The sequence below is a fragment of the Perognathus longimembris genome, chromosome 25 (assembly GCF_023159225.1).
Source record: "Perognathus longimembris pacificus isolate PPM17 chromosome 25, ASM2315922v1, whole genome shotgun sequence".
NCBI classification, from domain to species: Eukaryota; Metazoa; Chordata; class Mammalia; order Rodentia; family Heteromyidae; genus Perognathus; species Perognathus longimembris.
Genome location: NC_063185.1, coordinates 13899989 through 13916963, shown reverse-complemented (window position 1 = coordinate 13916963; position 16975 = coordinate 13899989). Strand labels below are relative to the sequence as shown.

Genomic DNA, 16975 nt, shown 5'->3' with positions numbered 1-16975 from the left:
CCTCCCATCCTTGCCAACAAGTTACATAGTTCATTTTCTTTTTCTTTTTTTTTTTGGCCAGTCCTGGGGCTTGGACTCAGGGCCTGAGCACAGACTGTCCCTGGCTTCTTTTTGCTCAAGGCTAGCACTCTGCCGCTTGAGCCACAGCGCCACTTCTGGCCATTTTCTGTATATGTGGTGCTGGGGAATTGAACCCAGGGCCTCATGTATATGAGGCAGGCACTCTTGCCACTAGGCCATATCCCCATCCCCACATAGTTCATTTTCCACACAGTGTCTTACTGAATAACATGATTGTATTTGTTCACCTTTCCTCCCTCACTTTCTCCCTGCCTTTCTCCCTTCCTTTAATCCCTGAAAAAGTAACAGAAAAGCCAAAATAAACTCTATCTCTTTTTATAAATGCTCGTACCGGGGCTTCAAGTCAGGGCCTGGGCTGTCTCTTAGGCTTTTTGCTCAAGGCTAGCATTTTACCACTTAATTGGAGATAAGGATCTCATGGACTTTCCTGCCCAGGCTGACTTTGAACTTGAATCCTCAGATCTGTCTCCTGAGTAGCTAGAGGTGTGAGTCACCAGCACCCAGCTTCCATAAGGTTCTTCAGAACATTCCTCCAGTTGTGACCAGGGGTTTGTGGTTTGCATGTGTGTGTGTGTTTATGTTAACTTCCTCCTGTCTCCTTTTTCTTTCAGTACTAGAGCCATACCTCCAACAGATTATTTCCCCCCACCCCCCCAAAAAACTAGAAGTAGCACTGTGGCTCAAAGTGGTAGAGGAAGAGGCTGGTCTCAAATTCTTGGGCTTATAAATTAATTATAATGTAAATGATCTACAATTTATAATCTGTAGATTAATAATCAACAGTGGGCTGGGGATATGGCCTAGTGGCAAGAGTGCCTGCCTCATATACATGAGGCCCTGGGTTCGATTCCCCAGCACCACATGTACAGAAAACAGCCAGAAGTGGCACTGTGGCTCAAGTGGCAGAGTGCTTGCCTTGAGCAAAAAGAAGCCAGGGACAGTGCTCAGGCCCTGAGTCCAAGCCCCAGGACTGGCCAAAAAATAAAAATAAAAAAAATAATAATCAACAGTATGTTATAATTTGTTCACAGATTTATAACTTGTAATTTACTTAATTATAATTTAAAAAATTATAGACTATAGAATTTAGAATTATATCATTTATTTATCTATCTAGGCAAACCTAGACCTTGCCACGTTTCCTCAAATTAGAGAAAATTAATCACATACTTAAGTGTTGCATTTCTATCACTCGGTGCTTACCATAGCATCAAAGACATAATGGTTATTGTGGTGATATTCCAAGTCCTGAACAGGTCCACAATGAAACCTTTCTGCTGCTTCATGGAGGTTAGCTCCTGTAGCTAAAACAGTGCAAAGAGCCAGGAAGTTAAGAGGTAGTAAAGAAGTTTCTTCTGCCATAATGCAGGGGCTAAACTTACACATGCAACTCTTTTTTTCTTTTTTTCTTGTCATGAGGCTTGAATTCAGAGCCTGGCCACTGTCCCAGAGCTCTGTTTTGCTTGAGATTAGTGCTCTACCACTTTGAGCCACAGTGCTACTTCCTGTTTTGTGCTGATTAATTGGAGATAAGAGTATCACAGACTTTCCTGCCTGGACAAGCTTTGAACCACAATCCTCAGATCTCAGCCTCCTGAGTAGCTAGGATTTACAGGCATGAACTATCAGCTTGTCATTAATTTAAAAATAACCGGCTTGTACTTGATTTTTAAATAACCCATTAAGGTAGCTTTTAAGAAATAGATATGGTGAACTTAGAGAATGGTCCAGGTTGTAGAGCGTCTGCCTAACTAACATTAGGTCCTGAATTTAACTCCAATACCACTAAAAGTAAAAATATGGGGGCTGGGAATGTGGTTTAGTGGTAGAGTGCTTGCCTAGGATATATGAAACCCTGGGTTCAATTCCTCAGTATCACATACACAGAAAAGACTGGAAGTGGCGCTGTGGCTCAAGCAGTAGAGTGCTAGCCTTGAGCGAAAGGAGCTCAGGGACAGTGCCCAGGCCCTGAGTTCAAGCTTCAGGACTGGCAAAAAAAAAAGTAAGAAAGGAGGAGGAGACTGGTCCCAAATTCTTGGGCTCAAGGAATCTTCCTCTCTCCACTGAGTAGCTGGCAGTTCAGGTGCATGCCACTGGGTCTAGCTGGATTTCTTTCAGAATGTCATCACCATGTGTTCCTAGTACCGTGCTTGGTACGTAGTTTGTGCTGAACTGAACAACATTCCCCATAATGCACAAGAATTGATCTCAAGAGGAAATGTCTACAATTGCTCACCTCCACGGGATCAAATATCACTGCAGGTGCAGATTTCTTGTTCATCTTTGCAGCCTTTCGGATGATATCTTCAGCCTCTCTAAATCTTCTTTGGGATATCAGCCACCGAGGAGATTCAGGAATAAACCTAGAATTCATTTTCAATAATATATATGCATATATGTGTATTTATGTATCAACAGCAGGGTTTGATACTGCTAACCCTAAGCTTACTGTAGATCATTTTAATGTTCTAGTTTTTTTTTTTTTTTTTTTTTTTTTTTTTTTTGCCAGTCCTGGGCCTTGGACTCAGGGCCTGAGCACTGTCCCTGGCTTCTTTTTGCTCAATGCTAGCACTCTGCCACTTGAGCCACAGCGCCACTTCTGGCCATTTTCTGTATATGTGGTGCTGGGGAATCGAACCCAGGGCCTCATGTATATGAGGCAGGCACTCTTGCCACTAGGCCATATCCCCAGCCCTTAATGTTCTAGTTTTTAAAAGTGTTATTAATGTGTTTTTTAAAATGATACATAGTAACTATATGTATTTCCGGAGTTGAGTATGAACTTTTTTTTTTTTTTTTGCCAGTCCTGGGGCTAGAACTCAGGGCCTGAGCACTGTCCCTGCATTCTTTCTGCTCAAGGCTAGCATTCTACCACTTGAACACCACAGTGCCTCTTCCAGCTTTTTCTGTATATGTGGTGCTGAGGAATTGAACCCAGGGGTTTATGTGTGCTAGGCAAGCACTCTACCACTAGGCCACATTCTTAGTCCAACCATGGACTTTTTTGTTTGTCTTTGTTTAGTTTGTTGTTTTTTTCTTGCCAGTCCAGGGGCTTAAACTCAGGGCCTGGGCTTTGTCCCTGAGTTTCTTTTGCTCAAGGCTAGCATTCTACCACTTGAGCCACAGTGCCACTTTGGGCTTTTTCTGTTTATGTGATACTGAGGAATCGAACCCAGGGTTTCATGCATGCTAGGCAAGCACTCTACAACTGAGCTACATTCCCAGCCCTGGATTACATGTTTGTAATGTGTAACATTCAACAGGTCTTTAAAGTAAAACCTATTGGGAAGGAATTCACATAAGTTTGGTTTATAGGAATAAGAAAAAGTATCTTCAAGTATCAAAGTCCCAATCAAATGGAGGGACCAAAGCTAGGCACAATATACCTCTTTGTTCTTTTCTGTTTCTCAGACTCCCTTAGCCCTTCTACTGTTGGCTCTTATTTTCCTTGTCTACAATCCAGTACTTAGTTACCCTAGAATACAACACACACAGTAGCCCCCCTGTAATGAAAAGGCCTCAACATTGCACAAGGAATTAGCTCAGAGCAAAACATAATGTATCGAATAGCTGCCTTCCCCAGCCCACTGGGGTGTGGGTTGGGGAAAAGTGAGTGGAGTCTGCATTTTTCAGAGTAAGTCCTTGGTTGGTCCCTGTAGGAATTGTGATGATGTTATATCACTGACCTTCAGTAATTGGAGTGGTGCTATCAGAGGGAGGGAGAGGGGAAAGCTTTGAATCTCTAACCACACATGCCTCTTGAGTGAACAGTGGGATTGAAGAAACCAAAGTTTGACTTCACTTACTTTTTTCTTTCTTTTCTTTGCCCTTCCTTCCTTTCTTCCTTCCTTCTTTCCTTTTCTTTGTTTCTTTTTTTTCCAGTCCTGGGGCTTGGTACTCAGGACCTAGGTGATGTCCCTGAGATTCTTTTGCTCAAGGATAGCACTCTACCACTTGAGCTATGGTACTACTTCTGGCTTTGGGGGTAGTTAATTAAAGATAAGAGTCTCACTGACATTATTGCTTGGGCTGGTTTTGAACTGTGATTCTCAGATCTCAGACTCTAGAGTGGCTAGATTACAGATATGAGTCACTAGTGCCCTGAAGATGCCTCAATTTCTGAGCAGTGTTTTTCCAAACTAGGTTGTATTTGGAAATCTTCCCTTCCTTTCTGCAGGCTCCAGAGCCATCATTAGCCTCATATTCTCCAATAAACTACTGGTATTAACCACTAGCCTTGATCAAAAGAGGCTCAGGGATAGCACCCAGGCCCTGAGTTCAAGCCCCAAGGCCAGCACAAAAGAAGAGAAACAAGCTGGGCACTGGTGGCTCACGCCTGAAATCCTAGCTACTCAGGAGGAAGAGATCTGAGGATAGTGGTTCAAAGCCAGCCCAGGCAGGAAAGTTTGTGAGACTCTTATCTCCAATTAACCACCAGAAAACCGGAAGTGGTGCTGTGGTTCAAGTGATAGAGTGCTAGCCTGAGCAGAAGAGCTCAGGGACAGAACCCAGGCCCAGAGTTCAAGACCCATGAAAGAGAGAGAGAGAGAGAGAGAGAGAGAGAGAGAGAGAGAGAGAGAAACAAAATGTTTGCTCTACATACCAGTCCCATCCTCACCTGCACACACATCTCATCCTCAAAACTCACAGGGATAAACCACAAGCAACCTTCCCAAGCCACAAAGAGACAGTGGCAGGGAGTGGTCCACGCTGAGTAGCCTGGTCAGATAAGGTCAACCTTATCTGTCAACCTGTCAACCCAAAAAGTAGGGAACCTTCTCGACAGTTTCCCAGGAGGATATGACATAGCAACACTGAGGTCTAGTCTAAGTGATAAACTCCAAGAAAAGATCAAATAAATGTTTACTGCACGGTCCTGTAAGCAGGTAGAAATCAAGTAGTTCAATAAAACCAGCCACTACAGGAAGGTTTTATGTTTATATAATGAAACAAAAAGAAGAAATGGAAAGAGGAGGAGGAGGAGGGGGAAGGGGAAAGGGGAGGGGGAGGGGAAAGGGGAGGGGGAGGGGAGGGGGAGGGGGAGGTAGCTAGACCTAGACAGTGAGTGGTAGAGATCCCTTTCCTCATGTTTAAATATGAAAAAGGCTAGTGGTTCACACCTGTAAGTTTGAAAAAGTATGAGAAGTTAAGGTGTTGACCACATTTCATTATTCTTAATTTGTTCTTCTACATAGAACCTATAGTGAATCATATCAGGTAAAACTGTGTCTAGAATCTCCAAGCTTTGTTATTCTCATAACAGTTGTATCAAAATTTAGTTGAGGAGGGGCCAAGTTATATAACTTGGAGGTAAAGCACTTGCCTAGGATGTTTCAGGCTGTGGTTTCAATACATAGCACATAACAGCAAAAGAAAGGAAGGGAGGGAGGGAGGAAAAGAACTTAGGTTGAATTGGTGGGGTTGTGAGAGGAGAGAAGAGAATACTACTCTGATTCACTCTTTTTTTTTTTTTTTTGCCAGTACTAGGGCTTGAACTCAGGGCCTGAGCACTGTCCCTGGCTTCTTTTTGCTCAAGGCTAGCACTCTGCCACTTGAGCCACAGCGCCACTTCTGGCCATTTTGTATATATGTGGTGCTGGGGAATCGAACCTAGGGCTTTGTGCATACGAGGCAAGCACTCTTACCACTAGGCCATATCCCCAGCCCCTGATTTACTCTTTAAGACAAAGCAGATAGGGCTGGGAATGTGGCCTAGTGGTAGAGTGCTTGCATAGCATGCATGAAGCTTTGGGTTCCACTCCTCAGTACCACATACACAGAAAAAGCCAGAAGTGGCGCTGTGGTTCAAGTGGTAGAGTGCTAGCCTTGAGAAAAAGAAGTTTAGAGACAGTGCCCTGGTCCTGAGTTCAAGCCCCAGAGGGGGGGAAATGATTAAAGCAGATAAACAGGTATATCTTGGACCCTAACAGTGACAAATAATGTATGTATACCCATTAGTATCCATCAAGGATTGGGTCCAGAATCTCCTGTGACCTGGACAATGATCCAAGTACTAACTGCTTAAAATCCTTAGATGCCCAAGTCCCTTATATAAAATGGCAGTCTTTGTATAAAATCCACAGACCTCCTCCTATACACACTTTAATCATGTCTAGTTTCCTTATAATATCTAATAAAATGTATATACAATACGCTTTCCTGAGGCTGGGGATTGAACCCAACATCTTGTACATACTAATTACATGAGTTACCACTGAGCCATTCCCAACTCCTTAAAGCTGCATAAGTAGTCATTATACTGCATTTTTAGGGACTCATAGCAAGAACAAAAAGTTTGTATATGTTCAGCATGATGTTTTGTGATCCTCTGTTGTTTGAATCTCCCTTTGCAGAAAGCTTGGATACATACAGAATTGATTGTTGAAGACAGAAAGAGATTTTGAGAGAAAAATGTCAAAAGCAAGGGGTGGAGTTTTAAACACAAAACAAACAGACTCAACAATGCCAGCTCCACAAACAAGGGGCCAAGGACAGGAGTGGGGTGAGTCTGAGAAGGGATTGAAATTCCAGAGACTAGTGGTTGGGTTTTTGTTTTTTATTGTTGTTGTTGTTTATTTATTTTGCCAATCCTGGGGCCTGAGCTCAGGGCCTGAGCATTATCACTGGCTTCTTTATGCTCAAGGCTAGCACTCTAGCACTTGAGCCACAGTGCCACTTCCAACTTTTTCTGTTTATGTAGTGCTGAAGAATCGAACTCAGGGCTTCTTGAATGGTAGGAAAACACTCTATCACTAAGCCACATCCCTAGCCCCAAGACTAAAGTTTTGAGGATAATGAACAATAAAGCCCCCCAAATACCCGGGTCTACTCACAAAGAGGCAGAAACCCTATCAGCTTCTGCTTTGGGCTTTGATGGGGCAACTTGCAATAGAAGGCATGCAGGCTGGGCTTAGGCCCAGCACCAGGCTCAGCTCCAGTTATGACCACTGCAGCAAGAGGACAGCCTGTGAACAAATCACACTCACCACCATAGCGGGATACACAGCAAGCCAGGCACCGTCAGTGCCAGCAGCAGCATCCTCCAGTCTCGGATGAAGTAAGCAAACAGTGGCAGCACCATGTAGCCAATTGCAAAAAATGTGCACACTCCTAATGTAGAGTATATAATACGAACTGACTTGCCAAGAATTTCCGTTCCTGTTTAAAACAAAGGAGTATTATTAGCATGGTAACTCAGTTTAGTATTTGCTTTATTTAGGGGGAAGCATCAATCATGGGGCTTGAATACAGGGTCTGGGCACTGTCCCTGAGCTTTTTCCATTTTTTTTCTCTCTTTCAAGGTTAGTGTTCTGCTACTTTTTTTTTTTTTTTTTTTTTTTTGGTACTGGGGATTGAACCCAGGACATTGCACTTACTAGACAAGAGCTTTGCCACTGAGCTACATCCCAGCCTAGTGCTCTACCACTTTGAGCCACAACTCCACTTCTGGTTTTCTGATGGTTAACTGGAGATAAGAATCTCACGAACTTTTCTGTCTGGCTTGGCTTGGAACTGTGATTCTCAGATTTTTTTTAAAAAACTGGTTAGAGATTAAAAAGTCTCATGGGCTTTTCTGCCAGGGCTGGCTTTGAACCATGATTTTCAGATCTCAGCCTGCTGAGTAGCTAGGATTATAGGCGTGAGCCAGTGGCATCCGGCTTAAGAGGTGTTGTATTTCTAAGGCTTCCTGTTTTATTTTAGCAGTAAGTAACTGAGGATTGGATAGTGGAAAACAAAAGTGCACAGGATCAAATAAGAATCTTGTAGAGCTGTGAGGCAAAAGCCCCTCATACCTTTAGAACCTTGTTAAGAAAGAGGAAGAAAGTGGTACATTTTTCAGATCAACACAAAGCACAATGATTGCTTTAAACCCAATACTTTCCAGTTCACATATGTAAAGTCATGCAAGCCTGAAACTTCCTGGTCAAAATTACTGGCTGCCAAATTTATACCTGTTTCTTCTGCTGTATCTTTTGATATTTAGAATTTTAAAAATTTCTGCAAAGTAGATTTTGTAGAATGTAATGTGTTTACTGTCTTTGTGAAGAAGTATAATATAATAGTATAATTTCTGTGTGTAAACCAAATGCTTGGGCTTTCAATATAGCATTTATACAAAGCAATAAGTATGGATGCTATTAAAAAAAAAAGGAAGAAGTTGAACCACTGGGCTCTGGACCTATTCCTTCTCTAAGTTTAGGTCTCTCCTAAAAGCAAGTTGTTAAAACTTTGCCTGTTTTGGACAGAAGTTTTATAGACCTACCTCTCTGATCCTTTCCTATGGAACCACATGGATGGTTGAAACTCACATAATTCCTTATTAACACTTTTCTTTCCTGAATTTCATCACCATCACCATCATCATTATCATCATCATCATGAAGTGCCAGACTTTGAAGTCAGGCCCCACTTTACCACGTGAACCCCACTTTACCACACGAACCTGAGATAAGCAGGCCCTGTGAGCAAACCCAGGACAAGCCCATTAGGGCTCAGTCAGTCTAGAACTCTAACCACTGGGAATGCTTAACTCTGACTGCCCCCAGAGTGCCTCGAGCCCTGAGCCAATCAGATTTGTACCTGTGTCCTAATCTTGCTTGCTTGAACACCTGATTGTTGTAACTTTGTTTTTGCCTTTATAAGCCCTGTGTAATCGCAGCTCGAGGCTTCCTCCTAACCTCCGCTGTGTCGGTGGGTAGGACGAGGCCCGAGTTGCAGCTCGCTTAAATAAAGCCTTGCCTTGCTTTTGCATTTCGGAATGTCTGAGTCTCGGTGGTCTTCTTGGTGGTGGTTTCGCGACTTGGCACAACAATCATAGCACCACTTCCCGCTTTTTCTGTATATGTGGTACTGAGGAGTCGAACCCAGGGCTTCATGCATGCTAGGCAAGCACTCTACCACTAAGCCACATTCCCAGTCCCACAGCTGGCACTTCTTTGGTGTAGGTACTTTGAGCCACATTCAGGCTAAGTGCCATGTAGGCTTATCTCATTGATGCTTCATAACAATTACATAAGACCGTGATCCTCCTATCTACCATCTCTGGCATAACTAGGATGACAGAAACAACTAGTCTGTAGGTCAAGATGGGATCTCACTGACTTTCTGGCCTCCAGCCACAAACCTTAACACTTCTGATCTCCACCTTCAGAGTAGCTGGGATTGTAGGCATAAGCCATCACATCCAACCCAGATTCAGCCCAGATGGTTGTTCTCTATGAAGAGACACCAGAGAACTCTGGGTGGGAGTGACTTTGTCCAGCTTCATGGACGCCCCATCTCTCTCTCTCTCTCTCTCTCTCTCTCTCTCTCTCTCTCTCTCTCTCTCTCGGTCTCTCTGTCTCTCTCCCTCTCTCCCTTTCCAGTGGCACAAAGGAAAGACCACATGAGCACACAGGGATGATGCAGCCATGTATGACCCAGGGAAAAAGACTTCATCAGCTCCCAGCTCAGCTGGCACTTTGATCTTGGACTTTAGTCTTCAGAACTGTGGAAAATATTGTGCTTATTTAAGTCCCTAGTCAGTGGCATTTTGTTAATGGATCCCATTTAAGTAGCCTATGACAAAGTTATATTGCAATTTATAAACACATTAGGGCATCAGAGGCAAACGCCTGTACTCCTAGCTACTCAGGAGGCTAGGACCTGAGATCAGTGTCTGAAGCCATCCTGGGCAGGAAAGTCAGTGAGACTCTTATCTCCAATGAACCAGCCAAAAGCTGGAAGTAGAGCTGTGGCTCAAGTGGTAGAGTGCTAGCCTTGAGCAAAATGAAGCTCAGGGACAGTGTCCAGGCTCTGAGTTCAAGCCACAGGGCTGGCACAAAAGAAAACAAACAAACAAAAAACACTTTAGGGGCTGTGATATAGCACACTGAGAGGCCACCTGCATAGTATATATGATCTTCTGAGCTTGAGTCTTACATCAAACAAAAACAAAACAGCCTTTAAATATATGGCTGTTCAAAACTGCATAATATTTCAAACCTGCCAGAGCTTTCTGGTAACCAAAGTTATACTGGAAGATACCATAATTTGCACACTTATCAAAAAGGAAACATCTAGCTAGTAGAGGAAGCAAAGCTTTAAATGGTCCATTCTGTTCAAAGAAATGCCACATGGAAAGTTAATATTGGGAGTACTGGGAAATAATGAATTCATGAATCAGTCAAAACAGGATGCAGGTCACTTTTTCTCCAGAACATATAGAAACAGTTAGTTATGGAGGATGAAAGAGGAGGCTCATGACATTTTCCCCAGAAGTCAGTGTGCGAATTGAGAGCTGTGTGTGTGTGTGTGTGTGTGTGTGTGTGTATTGGTATTCAGGGCCTTGCACACTTTTGCTTAGCTTTTTGTTCACAGCTAGTACTCTATCACTTGAGCCTTACCTTCAGTTCCAGCTTTCCTGGTGGTTCACTGGAGAGAAGAGTCTCACAGACTTTCCTGCCCAGGCTGACTTTGAACTTGGACCCTCAGATCTCAGTCTCCCGAGTAGCAAGGATAACAGGTGTGAGCCACCAGCTCCTGGCTTGATGATTTTTAAAAAGCAGCACAGGAAGGGAATCAATTTCTTCTATGCTTTGTAACTCCCTTCCTGAGCCAATGGGAAGGTTGTCATCACAGAGGTTGCTGTCCTGTCCTCAGAGCAAGGGGGAGGGGGATGATGCACAAGGACAGACGGAACCCACTCTTTGTTTATCCCACGATCCACCCTTTGGCTTATTTTAGCCAAGTAAAGAACCATGGTTGGGCTGGGAATGTGGCTTAGTGGTAGAGTGCTTGCCTAGCATACATGAAGCCCTGGGTTCGAGTCTTCAGTACCACATAAACAGAAAAGGCCAAAAGTGGTGCTATGGCTCAAGTGGTAGAGTGCTAGCCTTGAGCAAAAGAAGCCAGGGACAGTGCCCAGGCCCTGAGTTCAGGCCCTAGGACTGGCAAGAAAGAAAAGAAAAGAAAAAAAGAACTATGGTTGGCTTGAATCCAACTCAAAGGAAAAAGATAAAATAAGCCTTAGAGTTTGGCTCTTTTTAAGCCCTGAAACACCAGAGTGCACTGCTGCACTGCAGGAAGCCAGCAGCCACTTTGTTCTTAAGAAGTATCCTCCAGGGGCTGGGAATGTGGCCTAGTGGTAAAGTGCTCGCCTCGTATACATTAAGTCCTGGGTTCGATTCCTCAGCACCACATATATAGAAAACGCCAGAAGTGGCTCTGTGGCTCAAGAGGTAGAGTGCTAGCCTTGAGCAAAAAGAAGCCAGGGAACAGTGCTCAGACCCTGAGTCCATGCCCCAGGACTGGCAACAAAAACAAAAACAAATAAAAGAAGTATCCTCCAATCAGATGCTCCTAGGGAGTCCAGCTCGCCTGGGATTGAGAGATACTCTATCTAGAACCTTCAGAGCTAAGAACTTCTCATGACAAGTCACATCAGAACCCAAAGCCAGTAATTTCCTGCAGTGCCTCACCCTCCTTCCCAACCCATCCCCCCCACGCCCAAATAAAAGGTGTAGACCACAGTTAATAATGAGCCTTCTGCACCTAGCACCTCACCTATTTGATTGGTTGCTGCTTGGTACACTAAGCTCATACTGACCCTCAGGGCCTGGTTTTCATACTCTTCTCAGTCCTGCACAGGGGACCTCAGCTGTGTGTGGAGCAAAGAGGGCAGTGCAAGGCGGTGCCAGGGTCTGCAGGGAAGGCCTGGCCTCAGAACCCTGGGATGTGCTTTCCACCCTCAGAGCAGAAGATCCTGGCCCAGGAAGCACCTGGCCTCTCCAGTGAGAAAGAACCTGATACAGATTTTGCTAAAACCAGGGATCCGGCTGCTTGGCCTTTGCCATGACTTCCTGTCCTCCTCCTCCTCCTCTTCCTCTCCTTTATCTCCTTCTCCTTCTTCTTTTCTTTCTTTTTAAATTGTTGGTCATGGGGCTTTAACTCAGGGCTCGGGCACTGTTCCCAAGCTTCTTTTTGTTCAAGACTAGTACTTTACCATTTTGAACCACAGCTCCATCTCCAGTTTTGTGGGTGGTTAATTGGGAACAAGAGTCTCACAGTCTTTCCTGCTTTGGCTGGCTTTGAACTCTGATCCTCAGATCTCAGCCTCCTGAGTAGCGAGAATGACACACAGGAGCCACTAGCACCCAGCGACTTCCTTTCTGTCCTTCCATTCCAGATGTTTCTCCTATGATAAGAGTGTGTTGGAGTGAGGCCCGCTGTTCTATGTGTGGAAGCCTGCTCGGTTTCTGGGATGGGTCTGGCACAAGTGGAGTCATCAGTTGAATTTTTGGGGTAGAGGAAGAGTTGCCACCAAGATAGATTCTGGAGATTTAGTACAGGAGAAAACAGGCTCTGCTATGCCTGAGTCCTGTATCCTTGCAATCCTTAGGCATTACGAGGTTACAATTTCTCTCTGCTCTCCAGTTTCTAGTACTATTGTCTGAAGTGTTTTGTGCCAATAATATTTTGTTTTGTTTCCATTTTTTACTCTTTTTCTGGGTATGTATGCCAGTACTAGGGCTTGAACTCAGGGCCAAAGCCCTGTCCCTTAGCTTTTTTCACTCAAGGTTGGTGCTCTATCACTTGAGCCATATCTCGTGTGTGTGTGTGTGTGTGTGTGTGTGTGTGTGTGTATGTGTGTGTGTGTGTAGTCCTGGGGCTGTATGCAGGGTCTGGGCTCCATCCCTGAGCTTTTGTGCTCTGGGCTAGCACTCTACCATTTGAGCCACAGTGCCACTTCTAGCTATTTTGGTGCTTAATGGGAGATAAGGTTCTCAGAAAAAGACTCAGACTTTCCTGTCCCAACTGGCTTTGAACCATGACCTTCAGATCTCAGCCTCCTGAGTAGCTAGGATTACAGGTGTGAGCCACCACTGCCTGGCTCTTGTTTTCATGTCTCACCATGTAGCCCAGACTAGCCTAGAACTCTTGCTCCTCCTGCCTCAGCCTTTCAAGTGTTGGAACTACAGATATGTAACACCATGTCTGGCCTTACACATGATCTTGAACAAAGTCCTGCTCGTCTCCTTTCCCTGGAGGGTGGCAAGCAGCCTCCTCCTGCAGAGGCCTTCTTTAACAGTCTGCTATCTACTAGGGCCATGTGGCTTTGGCATGGTCCTCTTCCAGCACCCTCCTCCGCCTCCTCCCTCCCAGGACACCAAGTCTGGACCCAAGGCCAAGGGCCTTTCACCAATAAGTAAAGGAGTGGAATTTGAACAATCCATCTTGGCAACCTGACAGCAGGTGCATGCACGCCTCTTCAATGAAGACAACACAGCACTTCCAGAGCCAGTGCATCACCGGCCATGCGCAGACTTCCCACACAAGAAAGGATCTTAAGACTTTGTGTGTGTATGTGTGTGTGTGTGTGTGTGTGTGTGTGTGTGTGTGTATGTGTGTGTGTGTATGTGTGCCAATCCTGGGGCTTGAACTCAAGGCCTGGGCACTGTCCATGAACTTTCTTGCTCAAGTCTAGCACTCTACCATTTGAGCCACAGCTCCACTTCTGGCTTGTTTGGCAGTTAACAGGAGATAAGAATCTCAAGGACTTTCCTGCCTAGGCTGGCTTTGAACTGCAATCCTCAGATCTCAGCCTCCTGAGTATCGAGGATGACAGGCCTGAGTCACTGGAGCCCAACCTAGACTTCTTTTAAAGGGGCCCTATTAATAATTACACCAGGATAGTAGAGATAGACCAAGATAGCACGGAGACAAACAAAAAGATCACATGAACCAGCAGAGGAATTGGTATCTTGTGCTGGAAGGATAGGTTTGCTTCCCTTCTCTTATCCATGGCCCCCTTCCTCCAACCTGCACCTATGGGGGTTATCCTAAGAATGACTCTTGCTTGGATCCTGCTTTACTTCCTTCCCAGAAAAGTTGGAGAGAGCCCCAAGGCCTTCCTCGTGGCTCAGGAGTTGATGATCCTCCCTTCCACAGCTGGTAGCTATCAGGGTGCCACAGTTCCTCCTGCACACAGCCGATATTCACCAGGGGGCAGGCTCTGACTCTGGCAGGACCAGATCTACCTAAGTGGGCTGGTACTGAGTCTCTTCTGTTAGGTAAATGTCTTTCTTGCCTCCCTGCCCTCTACATCAACTGCCCTAAGTCCCTTTTGTAGGCCATGAGGCAAAAGTCATGTCTTTTCAGGCCAGATCAAAGACATCCTTAGGCCATCTCTCCCTTAGGATCTCTTTTTCTTGCCCTGGGCTTCTGAGAATGTGTCCCAGTCATTGGTTCTTATTCTTATTCTTACCAGCTCTCATTCTTACTCGTTGGCTATATTTCAGGGCTCAGCACAGAGTTGGTTCGCTGAGAGTGGCCCTATGCACTCCTCCTCTGCTGTGATTGGCTCAAAGAATCCATCGGTCAAATATGTGTGCCCTTGGTGTAGCTCTGGAAGCAGAGACCAGGAGCTGCCCCTCGATTTTGGCTTTCAGAGAGTTAGCAGGAGGAACTGGTTGTTCTTACCTAATATGAAGGCCACCACGTAGTTGGAGATCTGGCCCATGCCCACGATGATAAACAACACAGTGAACATGACCCAGTTGATGGAGAAAAGCTGCACAAAGCTGAATCCAGTTTGTATAGCCATGGTTGCAAAGAGCACGTTCTTCCTGCCAAACCTATTGAATACAACACAAAACATGAGATGCACAGGAGGCTGCAAGGGGGTAGCTCAAGGGTGTGTTGCAAGCTCTGAGCCAGACTTCTTTTTTTTTGGTGGGGGGGGTACCAGTCTTGGAGCTTGAACTCAGGCCTGGACACTGTCTCTGAGTTTTTGTGCTCAGAGCTAGTATTCTACTCTTTGAGTTACAGCTCCATTTCAAGCTTTGTGGTGGTTCACTGGACATAAGAGTCTCATGACTTTCCTGTCTGGTCTGACTTTGAACCTGGATCCTCAGATCTTAGTCTCTTGAGTAGCTAGGAAAATAGGCGTGAGCCACGAGTGCCTGGATAGATGTTGTCCCATTTCCAGAGGAGTTAGTGTCTCTCCCAGCCAGTGCCCTGGAGGGCATGCAGGCTAGGGTGCTGAGGTCAGAACAAACAGAAAGACATCAGCTTCTCCTTTTATCCTTTCCTCCTCTCCAAACACTGTAGAAATACTGGAAATTCAGTCCACCCTCAGGACAGGCAGTGAACAGATAGATCATGGGCCCCGATCCCACCCACCTATGTTCTTGTCTACATCCTTACCTGTCTGACAGCTGCCCAGACACGAAAGAGCCGATGAGCACGCCTACGAAGAACAGGGAGGTGGTGAGGGGCGTCTTCCAGTCATCCTCACACACCAGATTCCACTGCCAACGACACAGCACGAAGCATGAGCCCAACCCAGCAGCCCAGCTCAGCCTGGCCCAAGCCCTACTCCAAGGGAACATCAGACCCTCCCTTGGGCCTAGACTGCTCTGGGCTGGACTCCTAACTCTGCCATTCAGGAACACAAGTAACCTGGGGTGTATCCCTGTTCCCTCCACCCCCAACCCCACTCCCCTGAGATTAGGCATCCTATCCTCTTCTGAACAGGAAGGCAATCCTTCCTTCCTTCCTTCCTTCCTTCCTCCCTCCCTTCCTTCCTTCCTTCTTGGCCAGCCCTGGGCCTGGGCTCTGTCCCTGAGCCTCTTTTGCTCAAGGCTAGCTTTCTACCACTTCAGCCACAGCACCACTTCTGGCTTTTTCTGTGTATGTGGTACTGAGGGATCGAACCCAGGGCTTCATGCATGCTAGGCAAGCACTCTACCACTGAGCCACATTCCTAACCCAAAGGCAGTAGTTTCTACATTGCTTCTGTTATTCTTCAAAAAGCCAGACGAGGCCATCATCATGGCTGGTAGGAAGCAAATAAAAGGAGGTCTTACCCCTTCAGGAAGACAGCTCAGCAAGGAGAGAAAGGGGTTTCAAAAGCCCACAGGGAAGCTGAGCAGCTGGAGGCTCAAGCCTGTAAATCTAGCTACTCAGGAGGCTGAGACTAGGAGGATGGCAGCTTGAGACCAAGCCTGGACAGAAAACAGAAGACCCCATCACAAAAACAACGAGCAAGCCAGGCACCAGTGGCTCATGCCTGTAATCCTAGCTACCCAGGAGGCTGAGGATCGCGTTTCAAAGCTAGACCTGGAAGGAAAGTCCTTGAGACTCTTATCTCCAATGAACCACTAGAAAATTGGAAATGGCATTGTGGATCAAGTGGTAGAGCACTAGGCTTGAGCTGAAGAGCTCAGGGACAGCACCCAGGCCCAGAGTTCAAGCCCCATGACCACCACTACCAACAACAAAAATAACCAGCAAAAAAACCACAGAGCTGTGAAGGGTGACTGTGCCCCAAGAAGAAACTCATGCGCTGGGAATGTGGCTTACTGGTAGAGTGCTTGCCTAGCATGCATGAAGCCCTGAGTTTAATTCCTCAGTACCACATAAACAGAAAAGCAAAAGCCAAAAGTGGCGCTGTGGCTCAAGTGGTAGAGTGCTAGCCTTGAGCAAAAGAAGCTCAGGGACAGTGCTCAGACCCAGGACTGGCAAAAAAAAGAAAAGAAAATGTACTCATTACCTGACTTACAGAATTGTCACCCCCTCTGTACATCACCATTTTAATACCAATAAAAAAGTAAAATTAAAATTAAAAACCCACAGGGCTGGAGGTATAGCTGAAGTAGCACAGTAGCTGCCCAGCAAGCAGGGGACTCCCCATTCAAATTCTAGTACCCTGTGAACAAATTTTTTTTAAATAAAAAAGCTTCAAGGAGCAAAGTAAATAGCACCGTTGCTTCATGGTCCTCTCCCCGCTGAAAAGTGCCTGTGGTGCTATGTTGGTGACTATTTTCCAAGTAGATTCTCCTAGAAAGCTATGTGCTTGTTGGTCTACTCATCCCTAAGGCCAATCTTTGGGTTAGATTGGAGCCTCCACTGT

The 16975-nt window shown here is 45.5% G+C and overlaps 1 protein-coding gene across 1 annotated transcript in view; it reads right to left on the bottom strand.

Annotated features, from left to right (window-relative positions):
• LOC125341867 (solute carrier family 22 member 4-like) overlaps nucleotides 1-16975 on the bottom strand; it is a 50111-nt gene that overhangs the window by 12498 nt on the left and 20638 nt on the right. The window contains 5 exon segments of the mRNA XM_048333985.1: nucleotides 1285-1385; nucleotides 2318-2444; nucleotides 7068-7239; nucleotides 14542-14696; nucleotides 15268-15371. Coding sequence (XP_048189942.1) covers nucleotides 1285-1385; nucleotides 2318-2444; nucleotides 7068-7239; nucleotides 14542-14696; nucleotides 15268-15371 — 659 coding nt within the window.